General features: G+C 32.3%; 2 protein-coding genes across 3 annotated transcripts; both read left to right on the forward strand.

Moving 5' to 3' along the window:
• Positions 1–509: 509 nt before the first annotated feature.
• Positions 510–3,540, forward strand: TRX-M4 (thioredoxin M-type 4). 2 transcript variants are annotated; one of them, XM_028271766.2, is made up of 2 exons: positions 510–1,227; positions 3,040–3,540. In XM_028271766.2, exons 1-2 carry the CDS (start codon positions 972–974, stop codon positions 3,351–3,353), a joined length of 570 nt encoding a protein of 189 aa, XP_028127567.1. In that variant the 5' UTR covers positions 510–971; the 3' UTR covers positions 3,354–3,540. The 2 variants fall into 2 exon arrangements, with proteins under 2 accessions (XP_028127567.1, XP_028127565.1); XM_028271764.2 differs by having other exon boundaries at positions 629–1,227; positions 3,004–3,540.
• An 8,810-nt stretch (positions 3,541–12,350) lies between these two features.
• LOC114286361 (E3 ubiquitin-protein ligase RMA3) lies at positions 12,351–15,550 on the forward strand. Its single transcript, XM_028229526.2, has 2 exons — positions 12,351–12,492; positions 14,553–15,550. The coding sequence occupies exon 2, from the start codon at positions 14,558–14,560 to the stop codon at positions 15,356–15,358; it is 801 nt and encodes a 266-aa protein (XP_028085327.2). The 5' UTR covers positions 12,351–12,492; positions 14,553–14,557; the 3' UTR covers positions 15,359–15,550.
• Positions 15,551–15,770: the final 220 nt, after the last annotated feature.

Genomic DNA, 15,770 nt, shown 5'->3' on the forward strand with positions numbered 1-15,770 from the left:
GTTTTTGGTGAAATAATTTTGCAAACCACTCATTGATTGTGTTTTGATGTTTAAATCATCACTACAAGATTGTTACATAAAAACTTATTACAGATAAAACAAATGCTTATCTATTGTTATAGTCTGATTCCCATATATATGTATAATAGCAAAAAAAAATATTTATTTATATTTTATATTTTCCAATTAAATATAAAACATTATGCAATTTGATTATTAAAAAGCTTCTCATCACTTGGAACTGTTAACTTGCTTCTTTTTTTGTTTAATTGATATTGTTTTAAGTTTTGGAGATTCGAACAATTTGAAATCTCACATCGCTGAATTACTTTTTATTATAGTTGTTTATAAGAATTTATTTTTCATTTAACTAATGCCGAGCTTAGTAACGTGAGCTTGTAACCAAGTAGGGGCATTAAAATAGTCGGATGTTGATATTGCTTTCTAGCACGGTAACTAGGTTAAGTGTTCCCCTTTAATCTAATACGGTTTCAACCCCAACCCACAATGGGTCGTGAAGCAATTAAATACGCAGAGTAGATATTGGTTGACAGAGTTGTTAGAGATGGAGGGTGCCCTTGCCGTAGCTCACCTACTAGATGATTTCATCAACATACAATTACTTTTTACACAATTTATCTTTAATTCAAAATACTCAAACTCACTCGTTAGGGAGTGTTGAATTTGGGTCAGATCATACTTGGACGAGGCCTAGACCTTCAAAGATCATCCCTTCTAAGCAGCAAGGCCCACAGGCCCAACCACCAAGGAGCCAATCAAAAGCTCGGTTTGAGAAGTCCAGATCACATGGCATGTGCGAGGCACGTGAGCTGTGCAGATCAGGACGCAAAAACGTTTCTCCTCATTCTTCCCAATCCACCACTCTCTCTCACTCTCTATCTCTCTCATCTCTTGTAACCTACTCTGCATCTCTCTCTTTCTCTCTGTAGCTTCGATCGTCGTCGAGTTTGATGGCTGGTGTGCTTGAGACGCTGACTGTTCCTCGGGCCTCGGTTTTTCCGGCGGCGGCGTTGGCTCCGATGGGGAGTTACTCAGTTTATGCACTCTCAGGCAGCCGGAAATCGGTCAAATTACCGGAAATCAGAGGCCTGAAGATCTGTTATAGTTCTACGAGTCGATCGTTTAGTTCGAGCTCCAGCTCGAGTTTGAGACTTGATCGCCGTGGGGGACGAATTGTGTGCGAGGCTCAGAAGACTGCTGTTGAAGGTTTGAACCGCTCTCTCACCACTTGATTCTAAATATAATCTATGAATTTGATTTGTTCTGTGTATGAGGCTCGGTGATAGTAGTAACAGGATTCAAAATTGATCTACAAGGGAAATTATACGAATATGTTAGGTTTTATCGGATGAATTTGGTTATAACTGTTCGTTTCGTGCAAATTAATGAAGCTTAGTGTCTAACATTGTTGGGAAATTAGATACCCATACTGACAAAGCTTTCATTAATGTAATTGCTTTGGGGTGACAGCACATAGGACGTCAACGTGCGTAGTTGGCAGTATTAGCCTATTAGGTGATACTTGGATATACATGCGCCTCGAATGGGATCAAATTCAATCAATCTAAAGGCTGAGGCATTTTGGATTTTATTTTACACCTTTCTATTCTCTGAGCTGCTAATTTGGTATAGAAAACAAATGTTGTAATCCTGTTCTCTTGGGTAGTATTTGGTTCACTGGAATAAAACGGAATGAAATGATCATTCCATCAAAATGTTCGTTTCCATGTTTGGTTGACTAATAAAATAGTGACAAAATACATTACAAATGGAATTATTATTCACCATTTTAAGATAATGGTCATCCCATATGAAAGCTTAAGGAATGATCATTCCAATGAACCAAATGAAGCCTTAAATGTTAAGTGATTTTGCACTTCTTTAAGTAGGGTGCACAACTAACTTGATTGACCCAAGAATTGAATTGAACCCAGTGCTCATAGGTTGGTTTGGTTCATTCTATTTAGCCCCCTATGTTTAAGAGAATTGGCCTCTTTGCTTTGGTTCTGTTTTGGGTTGACATCTTGATTTATAAAACCTAGGAACCCAATTTCTTGCGAAGGAAATGGAACAGCTGCCTTCAACCAGACATCATTTGAGCTCTCGGATCTATAATTGAGTCTTATGAAGAAACAAACTTAAGTTTATTGGACGATGCATGACAAGCAATAGTTTATTTGAGATGATTGTCCCACATCGCCTATACATCTCAGTTAGACCTTCATGCTCTTCTACATAAGAGGTTTTCCTTCATGAGCTGAGATTGGGTGGACCTCTCTCGCCCAATTGAGATCAGGTAGACCCTTGTCAACTCATTTCTTAGTTCCTTTAAGAAGTGGCGTAGACCTTACATTATATGGGCTAAGCTCATACCAAACCGAACCAATAATTTTTGGTTTGGTTCAGTTTGGTTCTTTATGTGCTTGGTGTAGTTCTAGGTTAGAAAAAAGTTGGAACCAACCTTGCTTGGTAAGGTAACTATATGTGATGCTATGGCTTTGCTCCCATGAAGTCTTTCTACAAATTGTTCTTCCTCAATAAAAAATAAAAGAAAACTAACTGTGTACTTTGGCTCTGATGGCAGGGGGTGAGGTTGAGTCCTTTATTAATTTCCACTATCTTGTTTGTTTATATTATTAACAGTTTCGGATCATCTAGCTAGTAGCAATTAATGCAAGTCTGAAAGGTGTTTGTTGGTCTTTTGTGTTCTGAATCCAGCAATGTCTTTTATATCAGCTACCAAACTGCCCATGGATGTTTTGACACCCTTTTCTGTACATGTCATCATTTAAAAATTTAACAAGCATTACTCTCAATGTTCCTGACTTACCACTTACCTTGTTACATCTCATATTTGGTGTTTAGGTTCTGTCCACAGGATGTAACTATGATTAATTGTTTCATCATTCTTACAAAACAATATGTATCATCTGATTACCATTATCAACTTTGCATTGGTAAACTAACTTCTCTTTATGAAAGTGAGAAACATCACGTATGTTTCTTTAACAATTGCAGTGACTACTGTAACTGATGCAAGTTGGCAGTCACTTGTCCTTGAGTCTGATTCCGCTGTTCTAGTTGAATTCTGGGCTCCATGGTGTGGTCCGTGCCGGATGATCCACCCTATTATTGATGAATTGGCAAAGCAATACACTGGGAAGCTCAAATGCTACAAGGTGAACACTGATGAGAGTCCTTCAATTGCAACCCGATACGGAATCCGTAGCATTCCGACTGTCATAATCTTCAAGAATGGAGAGAAGAAAGATGCAGTTATTGGTGCTGTTCCCAAATCAACACTGACCTCCAGCATTGAAAAATTCTTGTAGAGGCGGTAAGATATATTAATTCTTAGTGAAGCTATCTCTTGTATGTGTTTCATCCCTCTTTAGATAATGATTCCGCAAGTTCAGACATGCTGCATCAATAAACTAAATATGCTCCTGTATAGTTACTGTATGTTGCTGCATTTCCTGTTTTCTTTGTGATAATGTTAATTATCTATATTTGTGTTTACATTTTCCAAAAGGCTCATTTTGGATTCTTGTGTCAATGCATTGAATTGCTTCTATTTTTCCATACCTTAGTAGAGGTCTAGGAGGCTGGTATTTCTCATAAAGGGAAAAAGGGTTGTTGGTTGCTTCACTTTTTTGTTAGATTTACTATTTGCCAATTGGTGAATGGCTTTAGAGTGGCCTTGAAGTAATCTGAGAGAAATTTAATCTAAGCATCTTTAACCAAACCAAACCCAGTCTTATATCCCATCAAATAGGGTCGGCTGTATGAATCATTCTTTTTCACTCGACTCTATCCAAGACCATTTCGTTAGGCAAATTAAGAAGATTCATATTTCTATTTATCACATTAGTCTACGTCAATCTGGATCTATTCCTTTCCTGCATCTTTATTATCCATGCCCTATTTTTCTTAGTACTCAATTAGTGAGTATTTTTCTTATTCTTCTTTTTTTTCTTTTGGGTATTATCAAGGTCCAACAAGAATAAAATTACTATTTATTTATTTATTGGGGGTGGGGAATATTGATCTTATCAATAGACTCCTTGGTTTTTTGCTACCTTCTTTTCTACTAGTAATGCTTGCTGCAGACAGTGCACAACTTTGAAGGAACTACTCAATTTTGGTAAGTTTAGGATTTATCGTTGTTACTACTACATTTATATTTCCATGCCTGTTTTCTCTATGGTTTTCTTTTTTTGAAAGATAAAAGAAAATTCAGCTTGGTGCAGCGGGTAACAAAAGTAATCAGTGTGTTTAGTTTTAGTTTTTTAAATTCAGTTTTCTGAAAATTAAAATTTTTTGTTTTTCGTAATTTTTTATTTTTAGTGAATAATTTTTAAATTTTAAGCAATTTTTTAACCATTTTAGATGCACCTTCCTTAAATGTATTTAAATAGTAAAATATTTTAAAAAATTAACAAATACACAAAAATACGAAAAATGTATTGATTTTTTTTTTTTTTTTGTATTTTTTGTTATTTAGTGTATTTCTTTAAAAAAAATCACAAATATTATATTTTTTAAGTATATTTTTGTTAGGTGTGTCTAAAAATTAATTTAAAAAATTACTTAAAATATTAAAAAAATTCATTAAAAACATTAAAATACGAAAAATAAAAAAATAAAATTTTTAAAACTGTTTTCTAAACATCAGAACTAAAGAAAGTGATTAGTATCAGAACCCTTGGCCTTGAAGATTTGGATTTCATGTTTGGAGATTAGATGTGTAGTTGGAATGTGTTTCTTCTTTCTTGGCTGAGAAGAGGAACGGAGGAGCAAATGCAGAAAAGGAACAGAAACAAAACACCACAAGAGAACTAAAGAAGAAAATGTGAACTAGTCGGATAAACATAATTATCTCAATCAACAATGATTCATCCCACTAAAAATATCACCACTAATAGCACTAATGCATTAAAAAAGTAAAAAAAAAAAAAAAAAAACACAACTCCAAGACCAAAACATCACATCATTAATGGCGGGACTCACTGCCACCTAATTAGTGGGAGCACTAATTAGTGCTCCCAAGCATTTTTCTTATCTCAATCCACTCAGGCTGGAAATTTCTGTTGACAGCAAATTATAGGTCAAAATCAGTCTGACGCCTAAGGGATGTGTGCGGTGTTCAGAGGGTTTGAGAATAAAATTACAAATCGAAGGCAAGTTAGCGGATTGACAAATTACGGTTTAGACGGTTTTTGACGGATTAAAGAATATTTTAACTAATTATTATACATTTGTATAATATATAATATTAATTTGTATAATATTTTTTAGATATATAACACAGTAATTTTACATAATATGTTTCATATATATAACTATTAATTTGTAATAAATTTTATATCTTAAATCTCTCTCACATTCATTTTTACATTTTTTATTTTATTAGAAGATAAAAAAATATAGGGTAACATACATTGACACCCAATGAGGTTTATATTTATTACAATTTTTTCTCTCACTTTTTGAAAATTACATCTCCCCCTGAGGTTTATAGTTTCATTACAGATTCCCTCTTCAGCAATTCAATTTTTTTAAATATCAATTTTGTCCTCACTAGGTAAATTACATGGACACCCCTCACATTTGAGAAATTATAAACCCCTCCCTAAGGTTTAAAGTAACATTATCAATTACCCCCTCGGTTAGTATTAGTTGGAAAAAAAATTAATTGAAAAAAAATTTTGTTAGTAAAATTTTTAAATTTCTGTTTAAAAACCTTATTTTTTGAATTTACGTTTTTTCCTCAAATTTACAAACTGAGACAACCATTTATAAACAAAAAAAAATTATCAAATAAGTTTTTATGGTAGTATTTTAAATTTTTGTAAATATAAATTGAAAATTGAAAACGAAATGGTTATTAAACAGGTTTCAGATGGTAAAAATATCGTAAAATTAACAAATAATTAAATAAGTTACCAACGTAAGAAATGACTTATCAAAAGATTCTTAGGCTATGTATGATTTGATTTTCAGAATTTTTTTTAAAAAATTAAAAATTAACTTGGTTAAGAAATAAAAAAATTAAAAAATAATTATCATTTTTATATAATTTTTATCTATCGAGTGGTTAGAAATAATTTTTTACAAGTTAAATTGAAACAGCCATATGTATATAACTTTCTTAAAAGTTAAAATGATAATTATTTTTTACCCTTAAATGATAATTATTTTTTATTTTTTATTTCTTAACCAAATTAATTTTTAATTTAAAAAAAATTTAAAAATCAAACAATACATTGCCTAAGAATCTTTTGATAAGTTATTTCTTACATTGGTAAATTATTTAATTATTTATTAATTTTACGACATTTTTACCATCTGAGACCTGTTTGGTAAACATTTCGTTTTCAGTTTTCAATTTATATTTACGATAATTTTAAAAATTATCATAAAAACTTATTTGATAATTTTTTTTATTTATAAACGATTGTCTTAGTTTGTAAATTTTAGAAAAAAAACGTAAATTCAAAAAATGAGTTTACATTAGTTTTTAAATAAAAATTTAAAATTTTACCAACAAATTTTTTTTTCAATTAATTTTTTTTCCAATATATTTTTTTTTCAATGAATTTTTTTTCCAACTAATACTAGCCAATGGGGCAATTTGTAATGTTATTTTAAACCTTAGGGAGGGGATTATAATTTCTAAAATGTGAGGGGTGTCAATGTAATTTACCTAATGAAGGCAAAATTGGTATTTAACAAAATTAAATTGCTGATGGGGAATCTGTAATGAAACTTTAAACCTCAGGGGGAGAGATGTAATTTTTAAAAGGTGAGGGAGGAACTGTAATAAATATAAACCTCAGGGGGTGTCAGTGTAATTTACCCAAAAATATATGTGTATTAACTATAACGGAGCGAAACGGTCGGTTGGTGAATTATAAATTTAAACTGTGGTTAGCAGTTAGAACGGTGCGAATTGATGCGGATCGATACGATTTTAGCAGATTAAACGGTATTTTACACAGCCTACTTACGCCACTGCTGGGGAACACCACGTTAGCTAGTTTCAATATCTTTATGGATTTGTGGATGTTAGGATAGTGTTGGCTACGCTGGCTGTTTTTTGGGAGTCCGGATCCCCTCGTTACAATCCTTTTTGCAACGGCTGAGATCGGCTGTTACAACATTCAACGGTCATAAATAAATAAATAAAGGGCATTGATTTAGACTCTCTTAGAACACCCACCCCCACAACTCCCTCACACACATGGAGGTTGGGGATTAGGTGAAAAAAAAAAAATTGACCAATTAAAACTAAAAGGGGTCAAGAGAGTGACCCCCAAAAGGGGTCTTAACCTTTATTCATAAATAAAATAAAAAAATTGAAATCAATCGTTGGATTCCGTTGCGAGAATCCCACGGAGAGGATCCCAACTCGTTTTTTTTGGAGCTTCGGTGTCTCTGGGTCGTCGTTAGGTCACTCGTTTATTTTCCTTCCTATCAATTTAGGTCACTTTGAAATCAAACACATGTATGTTTGTTCTTCTTTTTTTGATAACCATGTTCTTTGAAAGTTGAAACATAAATGACATGTTCCTGGCCCATGTGTATATTCATCAATGCCAGTCGGTGCTATGTGCCAAAATGCACATGATTGTGTTGTTTTCATGCTGATTAACTTCTTGGCCTCAGTTCAAAAAAAAAAAAACTTCTTGGCCTGTTTTGTTTTATGTTTATTACCCAGTATGTGCATATTTAAATATTCATGTCATGTTTAAATCTTGAATTTATGAAAATAATAGAAAATGAAAGAGAAGATATCAAAAAAAAATGAGAAGTAGAAAAATTAATTACAAATTCATGAAAGTATAGCATTCATTTGCATAATCTAGTGCATAAATTACTTGTACTTTCTTGAGCTTGTAATTATTTTTTCAACTTCCCACTTTGTTGATATCTCCCCTTAGGAAGACGATAACAAAGCTAAGGGTCCATTTGTTTTCAGAAGTAGAATGGAGGAGATTCATAGTAAGGGGATTGTTAGTGAAAGGATTGATAATAAAGGGATTAAGTAAAATTGTGTTTGTTTTTATGATAGTTGTTAGTGTAGAAATTGTTAAATTATTTTTATATAAGATAATAAAACAAATACAAAAAATTAAACATTAATGTTCAAAAAAAAATGCCCAACATGTAAAAAATAAAAAATTTCTAGCCCAACGGACTATTTTTCTAATACCACCTCCACCACCACCTCCTCCTCCTCCTCCTCCTCCTCCATCCTAATTCCCCTTCCAACCTCTATCCTAATCCCCTCCCCTGTCTCAATCTCTTCCCCAACTCTACAAATAAATACAACATTAAATAGGTTCCACCTCCATCCTGATCCCATCTCACCCTCTACACCCCCAAAAAAATAGGGCCAAGAGAAACGGATAAGGGGTCACTGCTGTGCGTGAAGCACAGCAGTGACTGTGGTGCCTCTATTTGAGGTGTATTATGGTTTTATTTTTATGATCCAAACCGTCCATTTTGTAGGATTTGTTGAATACTTCATGCCTACCAAAAATCATATTAATCGGATATCAACAAATATATGATCGACAATCAAAAAAATAAATAATAATTTATTTTAAAAAATAACATAAATAATATGCAATTCGATCATATAGTTCCTCATCCAAGAGGAACAAATTCAAGCTTGAGATGATTTTGTTTTCCCGTTCTTTCTTTTATTTTTTATATTTTTTTTTCTCATAAAAGGAGAAAGAAGAAACTGTGTGCCAAACTAATGAATTGAATTCGAAGGACTTGACCATAGCCCATTTCAGTCAAAATCTTTGTGCTTTTTCTAGGGGGTAATTTCTGTGGGGACTAGTAGTTTCAAGTTTCAACCATTTGGACCAAGCCAACTCTCATCAGTTTCAAATTTGATGTCAAATGTTTCTAGTTAAGGCATCAGCAACATAATATGTTCCCCTTGCATGATGTTGGTAGATAGATAGTGTGAATACCCACATGAGAATTTGACATCAAGGCGAAGTTTGGCGACTTACAAAAAAAAAAAAAAAAAAAAGTTAAAAAATTATTTAAAAAATTAAAAAGTTATCACTATTTATTAAAAGTCAAAAATTACAATTGCACAATTCTCAATTTTAATTTTTTTTACACACTAATTTATACAATTTTTTAATACACATTTTTTCATAAAAAATTAAAAAGTTAATCTAAACATTCATATTTTTTTCCTTAATTTTTTAATCTAAAACGATAAAAGTATGCTTATTTAAGACATTCCAAACAACCCCTGATAATAGATCTCATAGTATTTATTTAGAGCACTACTTGGATTTACTTCATGAATTTTAAATTGACCTCAATCTGATGAGTTTGACTCGGGGGCAGATGAAAATGACAATTTTGGAAAAATTTAAAAAGTTTTATCATGTTAAATCGAATTTTATTTATATTGTGTTTGGTTAGGAGATTTAGATATAAATTTGAAAATAGAAAGGAAAAGAAAAGAACAAGTATGTGAAATTAAATAAAACGTAAATATATTTTATTTACAATTTTTTTTTTTTTTTTTTTTTTTTTTTTGTCTTTTCAATCTCTTTTTAAATCTCACAATAAAACACAGGGCTAAGAAGAAATAATGTGACCCAAGAAAATTTATAGGGGAAACACCGCTTTAAGAAGAAATAGATGTGGCCCAAGAAAATTTATAGGGGGGGATAATGTGAAGAATGGTAGATGAGATGGAGATTCAGACGTGGCTACCTTATCCACATCTTGTTTTTTTATCCCCCTTTTGAGTGCACTTATTGGATCTGATCAGTGACACGTTACATCAATTATAATTTCTTTTTTTTTTTTTTGGTTAGACATCAATTATAATTTCTCTCAAACTTGAAACTCTCATTTGGGCAGACATTGTTGCTTTCTTCTACTTCTTTCTTTTCGAAATGTCTGCTAACTAATATGCAAAATCTTGGTGTACTCCTTTTTGATGGAGAACTTCGAGAAGCCAAAAAGGAACAGTCTGAAATTTAATTAGTCAAAATCTTATTTTTGTATACAGAGATATATAGATCAGTCTTTGCTATGATATCTATAAACTGGATTTTAATATATATATATATATATATAACCGTGTCTGTCTGTGGGGGCATGCATGGAAGTTGTGGGCTACAGCGCTGCTTCTCTCATTGCATATTCTCTTCATCATCTTTCTCAATTCTCCTCTCCGTTTATTTCAAATATATTTATATATATTCAAATGTCATAAAATTTCTTTCGTTGCATCTTAGAGCATCTCCAATGGTAGTAGGCATTTTACCTATCTAAATATTACTATAAAGTATACATTTTATTTTGCCTATCAACGATTTCATGTTTCTACCCCAATCATGCTCTTTATTTTAGCTATTCATCCAAATACTATTAACTTTATAGAATGCCACGTCAACAACAAAGATGGAGGGAAATAATCTTAATGATTAAATACATTTTGCCTAGCCTTGAAGGCTAGCTACATGTAGCTAGTGAATGTGAGCTGAGCCAAAATGCCTAAGCATATGCCTAGTGCATTGGAGTTGAAAAAAGTGAGTCACATTAGGCATTTTGACTAACAAGCATCATATGCCTAGTGGGTTGGAGATGCTCTTATAAGGTTAATTTTTAATTTTATTAAAAAAATTAATTAGGGCAAATTATATGGCATAATATTAGGGCAAATTACAAACACATTTCCTAAGATTTGTTTACAAATTGTCCGTATAGTTTTAAAAATTACACCCCATCTCCTTAACTTTATAATTTCATAACAAATTATTCATTTTATTAATAAATCATCAAATTAAGTAATAATTTTTAATGATGTCATAAATTTATTTCAATTATTAATTTAGGTAATTTTATTAGAGAACAGCTATGCCCACTTCACTTTGTTCCAAATATATTCTATTTTTTGTCCTTATTATACATAGTTATATTAATATCCTTTCACACAAAATCACTCTCTGAAAAACCAAAATTCTAAAAGTATTAATGTAATTATGTATAATAAGGTCAAAGAATAAAGTGTAATGGCTCTATTTTGTTATTTTATAATAGAGTAATTAGAAATATCACTTTTTTTTAGTTATTCCGTTAAATAAAAATTTTTAATAAGAGAATATTTGTAATTTTTTAAATCAAAATAGATAATTCATATTTTAAATAAAATCTCAATAAACGTATTTGTAATTTACCCTAAATATTATCATAATCAAAGATTACAAATGACTAAATTTTTGTTAAAAAAAATCATGGCTATGAATATCTATAAATGGCAATTTTTCCAATTTGGTAATGGAATTTAAGGGTAATAAACGAATCAAACAATTCGAGCTCGATTCATGTATAGCTTATTAAAAGTTTGTTCGAGTTTGGTTCATTAAATAAATAAGTCAAACTTAAATACATTTCAGAATTTGTTAAGATTTTCAAACCAAACTTAAACAATCAATTGCTCGTTCGACTCAATTCAACAAATCAAACTATATAAAATATCAAACTATTCGAGTTTGGCTAGATAAAAATTTGTTTGAGATCGACTTCAAAAATTAACGAATTAAACTTAAATAAAATTTTAAACTCGTTAAAATTATGAAACCAAATTTAAACAATTCAGCTCCTTCAATTCATTTATCACTCTCAGTGAGACTTACTAGATTAAAGGGTTTTTTTTAAAAAAAAAAATAATTTATAAGTTAATTTTTTTTTAAAAATAAAGAAATCACATGATTTAAATAAGTCGATAAAAAAAATATTTATCATATCACGAAACAAGCTTAAGGCCTTGTTTTGGAAGTTGGTTTTGACCTTTTTGACATGTAAGTTAAAAGTTAATTTATTAATTTTTTTAATTTTTTTAAGTCCTATTTTCTCTATACATTTTTGCACGTTTTTGAAAAAAAATTAAAAAATTAATTTTTAATCTATTTTTTTATTATTTTAATCTGACTAAAATAATTATACTTAAAAATTAATTGACTTTTTTTAATTAATTTGATAATTGTAATAAAATAAAATAATTTTAAATTAAATATGTCATTTTACCTTATTAATTATTTTAATTTATTTTATTTTTTAATCAATTATTTTAACCCAATTTTCCTCTCAAACCCTCCCTTCCTTTATATACGCCCTCGTGCCGACTGCGACACCATCTCCTCCGTCAAAAACCACGCGTACCCTTCCTTTGTATACGCCCTAACCTCCCTTATTTATCCCTCTCTCTCTCTCTCTCTCTCTCTCTCTCTGTGCTCTATTAGCTGTCGGCCGTGTCCCAAACTTCGCCCCCTCCCTGCGTCTCTACACAGAATTGCCGCGATTTGATTCGCCATTAAAGCTCAGATCCAAAACCCAGAGTTCTGTTTCTCTTTCGTAGAGGTCGTGATCGGACTCGCCGTTTAAATTTTCTCCGAATCGCATTTTTTGCCTTCTTTGTGGGTATGTTGATAATCTCTCTCTCTCTCTCTCTCTCAATATCTTCGTCGGTGTCTTATTGATGTAATTATATGAAAAATGTTGTTTCTTTGAGGCATTATATGCATAAAACATAGGGGAAATAACATTTCAATGTTGGTTTGTAAAAAGAATTTCAAATTAATGATATCTTTCGAAATTTGTTTCTCATGTTGGTGATCGTAATTAGGGAAAATCCTTCCTCTTTTTTTTTTTTGGGAAGGAATCAAAGAAATGGCTTCTTTTGTGGAGCTATTTTTTCAGGAAGTTTAATTAGGGCCCTCAGTTTCTTTCTGAAATTTCTACAGCAGGTTTTATTTTCCAGGAAGATTTTTTCTTCTGTCTGTTGGTTGATGCATTCATAAATCAGAAAATTGTGCTATGGGATTTTATAAATTATCTAGCTTTTTTTGAAGCATAACAACCGAATGAAGTGACAATCTATATATATTGTCGTTCTAATATGTCAATTAAGTTCTTGAACCTCCCCAGTTGTCTTTTTTCCGAAGATTTGTTTGTTAAACCAATTTTTTTGTTGCTTTTTTTAATCAATGAAAACTGTTAACAAAGCTTCTACCAATAAAATTTGTCTCTTGTTGCAAAAAAATATATGCAACGAAAATTTGGCTTTGTTTTGAGTAGTTGCGGCTAACCACCCTGGGAAGCTATGATGAGCTCAAACTTTATTGAAGTTTGTTTATCGTGCATTGTGTATAGTTCTCGAGACTTTCATGGGTTTGAAATAACTATGATTGGCTAGTTGTAACTTATATATAAATTTTTTTAGGGCAGTGGGAACTAAATGAATTAAATATTCGTAAAGGTTGATTATTCACACGCCAGTTGTTGAGTCTTTTAAAAGTAATATTTAAATTTGCCCTTCTGTCTGCCACCTTATCCACGCGCGCGCGAGAGAGAGAGAGAGAGAGGGAGATGTTGGTGCAAATTGTTTTCATTTTTCCTCTAATAATGAAGGGCTAGATGGATGTAGTTCAGAAAATTGTTCTTGGTATAGATTTATTTACAAGGTTCTTACTAATTTCCACTACAAAGCAGAAATTTATTTAACCAAATGTCTGCTGATAAATTTACAAGTTCATCACCCTAGGGGGTCAGGTCACAATGGAAAATTCAATGCCTTCCTAATTTAATTTTTTAATTATGTTTCATGGGGCAACTTACTGCATAACAGAGAGTAGTTTAATTCCTTGCATTCCACGTCTCTTGCTTTTATATTGTGTTCAAAATTTTGATGATTAATTAATGGCATAGAAGTCAAAGCATTTCTTATCCATGGATATGAACACTGAATGACGGAATCTTTTTTGGGAGGGAATTCAGGCACCCGTATGCTCCTAGCTTGTTTTCTTCCTTCACCTCGCCCTTACTGATGCTTTTGTCGTTTTGATCGCTTCCATTAGTTTAATAAAATTTGGTTTAAATATAATCACACCATTGCATCTTGTTGTGATTATAATACTATGCAGCTACTTATGTTTTAATAACTCTAGCAGGTTGCTGGGTTACAGTTGGACCTTGATATTTACTCTTGTAGATGTGATATTATTTACACACATTGTCTGCAAGTCACAACTTTTATATTTTGGAAATTTTTTATGATTAATTAATGGCACAGAAAACTGAATATTGCTGCAGAGGTCAAAGCGGTATTTCTTATCCTTAGATATGAACGGTGAATGGAAGAACCTTTGTTTTTTTACAAGGGAGTTCAGGCACCCAACCTAGGAGTGTTCACCTGCCTTCGCCGATGATTCTGCCTTATTGATGCTTCCATTAGTTTAATAACAAATTTTTTTTAAGTATTCACCATTACTTCTTGTGATTATAATAATGTCAAGCTACTTTTGTTTTAATAACTCTAGGGTGGTACTTGGTTACAGTTGGACATTGATCTTGACTATTTGTATATGTGATATTGTTACACGCATACAGACATAATTGTACATTTATTGACATTATTACTCACTTATCAGACAAATGTTTTAATTTGATCTTTCTTCTAAGAACGGTTATATTTGAAACAGATCCGATGGCATATGAACAAAATCACCAAGAACCTATAGCGCAATTTGAATCCGATGGAGATGTTTCGATAAAGCAAAAGTGGAAATCAGTTTCATCCCCAGCAACGGCTTCAGAAAACGTAACTGGCTGCTTTGATTGCAACATTTGCCTGGACTCAGCTCATGAACCTGTGGTCACCCTGTGCGGTCACCTCTACTGCTGGCCTTGCATTTACAAGTGGCTCCATGTCCAAACCACCTCCTTCGAAACAGTGGAGGACCCCAAGTGTCCAGTCTGCAAGGCTAACATTTCCCAATCATCATTAGTCCCGTTATACGGGCGCGGAACATCTTCGTCTGAATCCAATGCCAAGAGTCACCACCTTGATGTCATCGTACCTCATAGGCCTCGTGCTCTTGGGGTGCACACTCTGGTAACCGCTGCAACCCCAATGACTTCCCATCCAAATCAACCGCTTCACACTAATCCTTTCCAGTCACAGTCACAGCCTCAGCCATTTCATCACCCACAATACTTCCCTCACCCTAATGATAATTATGCTTCCATGACATCAGCTAACTTAGGCAGCGCGACAATGACTAGCATCTTCAGTCCAACAGTTGGGGTGTTTGGAGATTTGGTCTTTGCAAGGATGTTTGGGAGCTCAGATGCGAGTTTGTTTTCTTATCCTTACTCGAATGCTTACCCTCTCGCAGGAAATGGTGGCCCTAGGATGAGGAGGCATGAGATGCAGATTGATAAGTCTCTCAACAGAGTTTCTATCTTTCTTTTCTGTTGCTTTGTTTTATGCCTTCTCTTGTTCTGATTCTCTCTCCTTTCCTACTGTGTTTATATCTGTAAAAATTATGGCATTAAACTCATAAACAATTAGGACTCGGATAGATTGATTTTCATTACCCAAGAGATATACTAGGATGAGGGATCTCTTATGAGATTGATGTTTGCCTCCTGTAAATCAGAGATTTCTATGATTTTATATTTTTATTGCTACTAAAAATGGTTCAATTTTTAAGTGCTATGTGGTTCTTACTTGTTGCTTGCTTTTATCTTGATAAATGTCTACATTCTAGTCAAAAATAGAATTGGGGTCTTTATTCTTCTATTTTCTTATCTCAAACATATTAACTATAATTACAATAATGTTAAGATAATTATATTTTGTTTATTGATTCGTTATTTAGTTTTACATTGGTTTAATAGATTGGGGGTGCTTGGTG

Source organism: Camellia sinensis, chromosome 8 (assembly GCF_055761805.1).
Source record: "Camellia sinensis isolate YWXY chromosome 8, ASM5576180v1, whole genome shotgun sequence".
NCBI classification, from domain to species: Eukaryota; Viridiplantae; Streptophyta; class Magnoliopsida; order Ericales; family Theaceae; genus Camellia; species Camellia sinensis.

What these genes read in the sequence shown, in the direction of transcription:
- TRX-M4 (XM_028271764.2), top strand. Translation starts at nt 972, where the DNA reads ATGGCTGGTGTGCTTGAGACGCTGACTGTTCCTCGGGCCTCGGTTTTT. An exon ending in TCAGAAGACTGCTGTTGAAG is followed by an intron (nt 1,228 to 3,003) that starts GTTTGAACCGCT and finishes TCTTTATGAAAG; the next exon opens with TGAGAAACATCACGTATGTT.
- LOC114286361 (XM_028229526.2), top strand. Translation starts at nt 14,558, where the DNA reads ATGGCATATGAACAAAATCACCAAGAACCTATAGCGCAATTTGAATCC.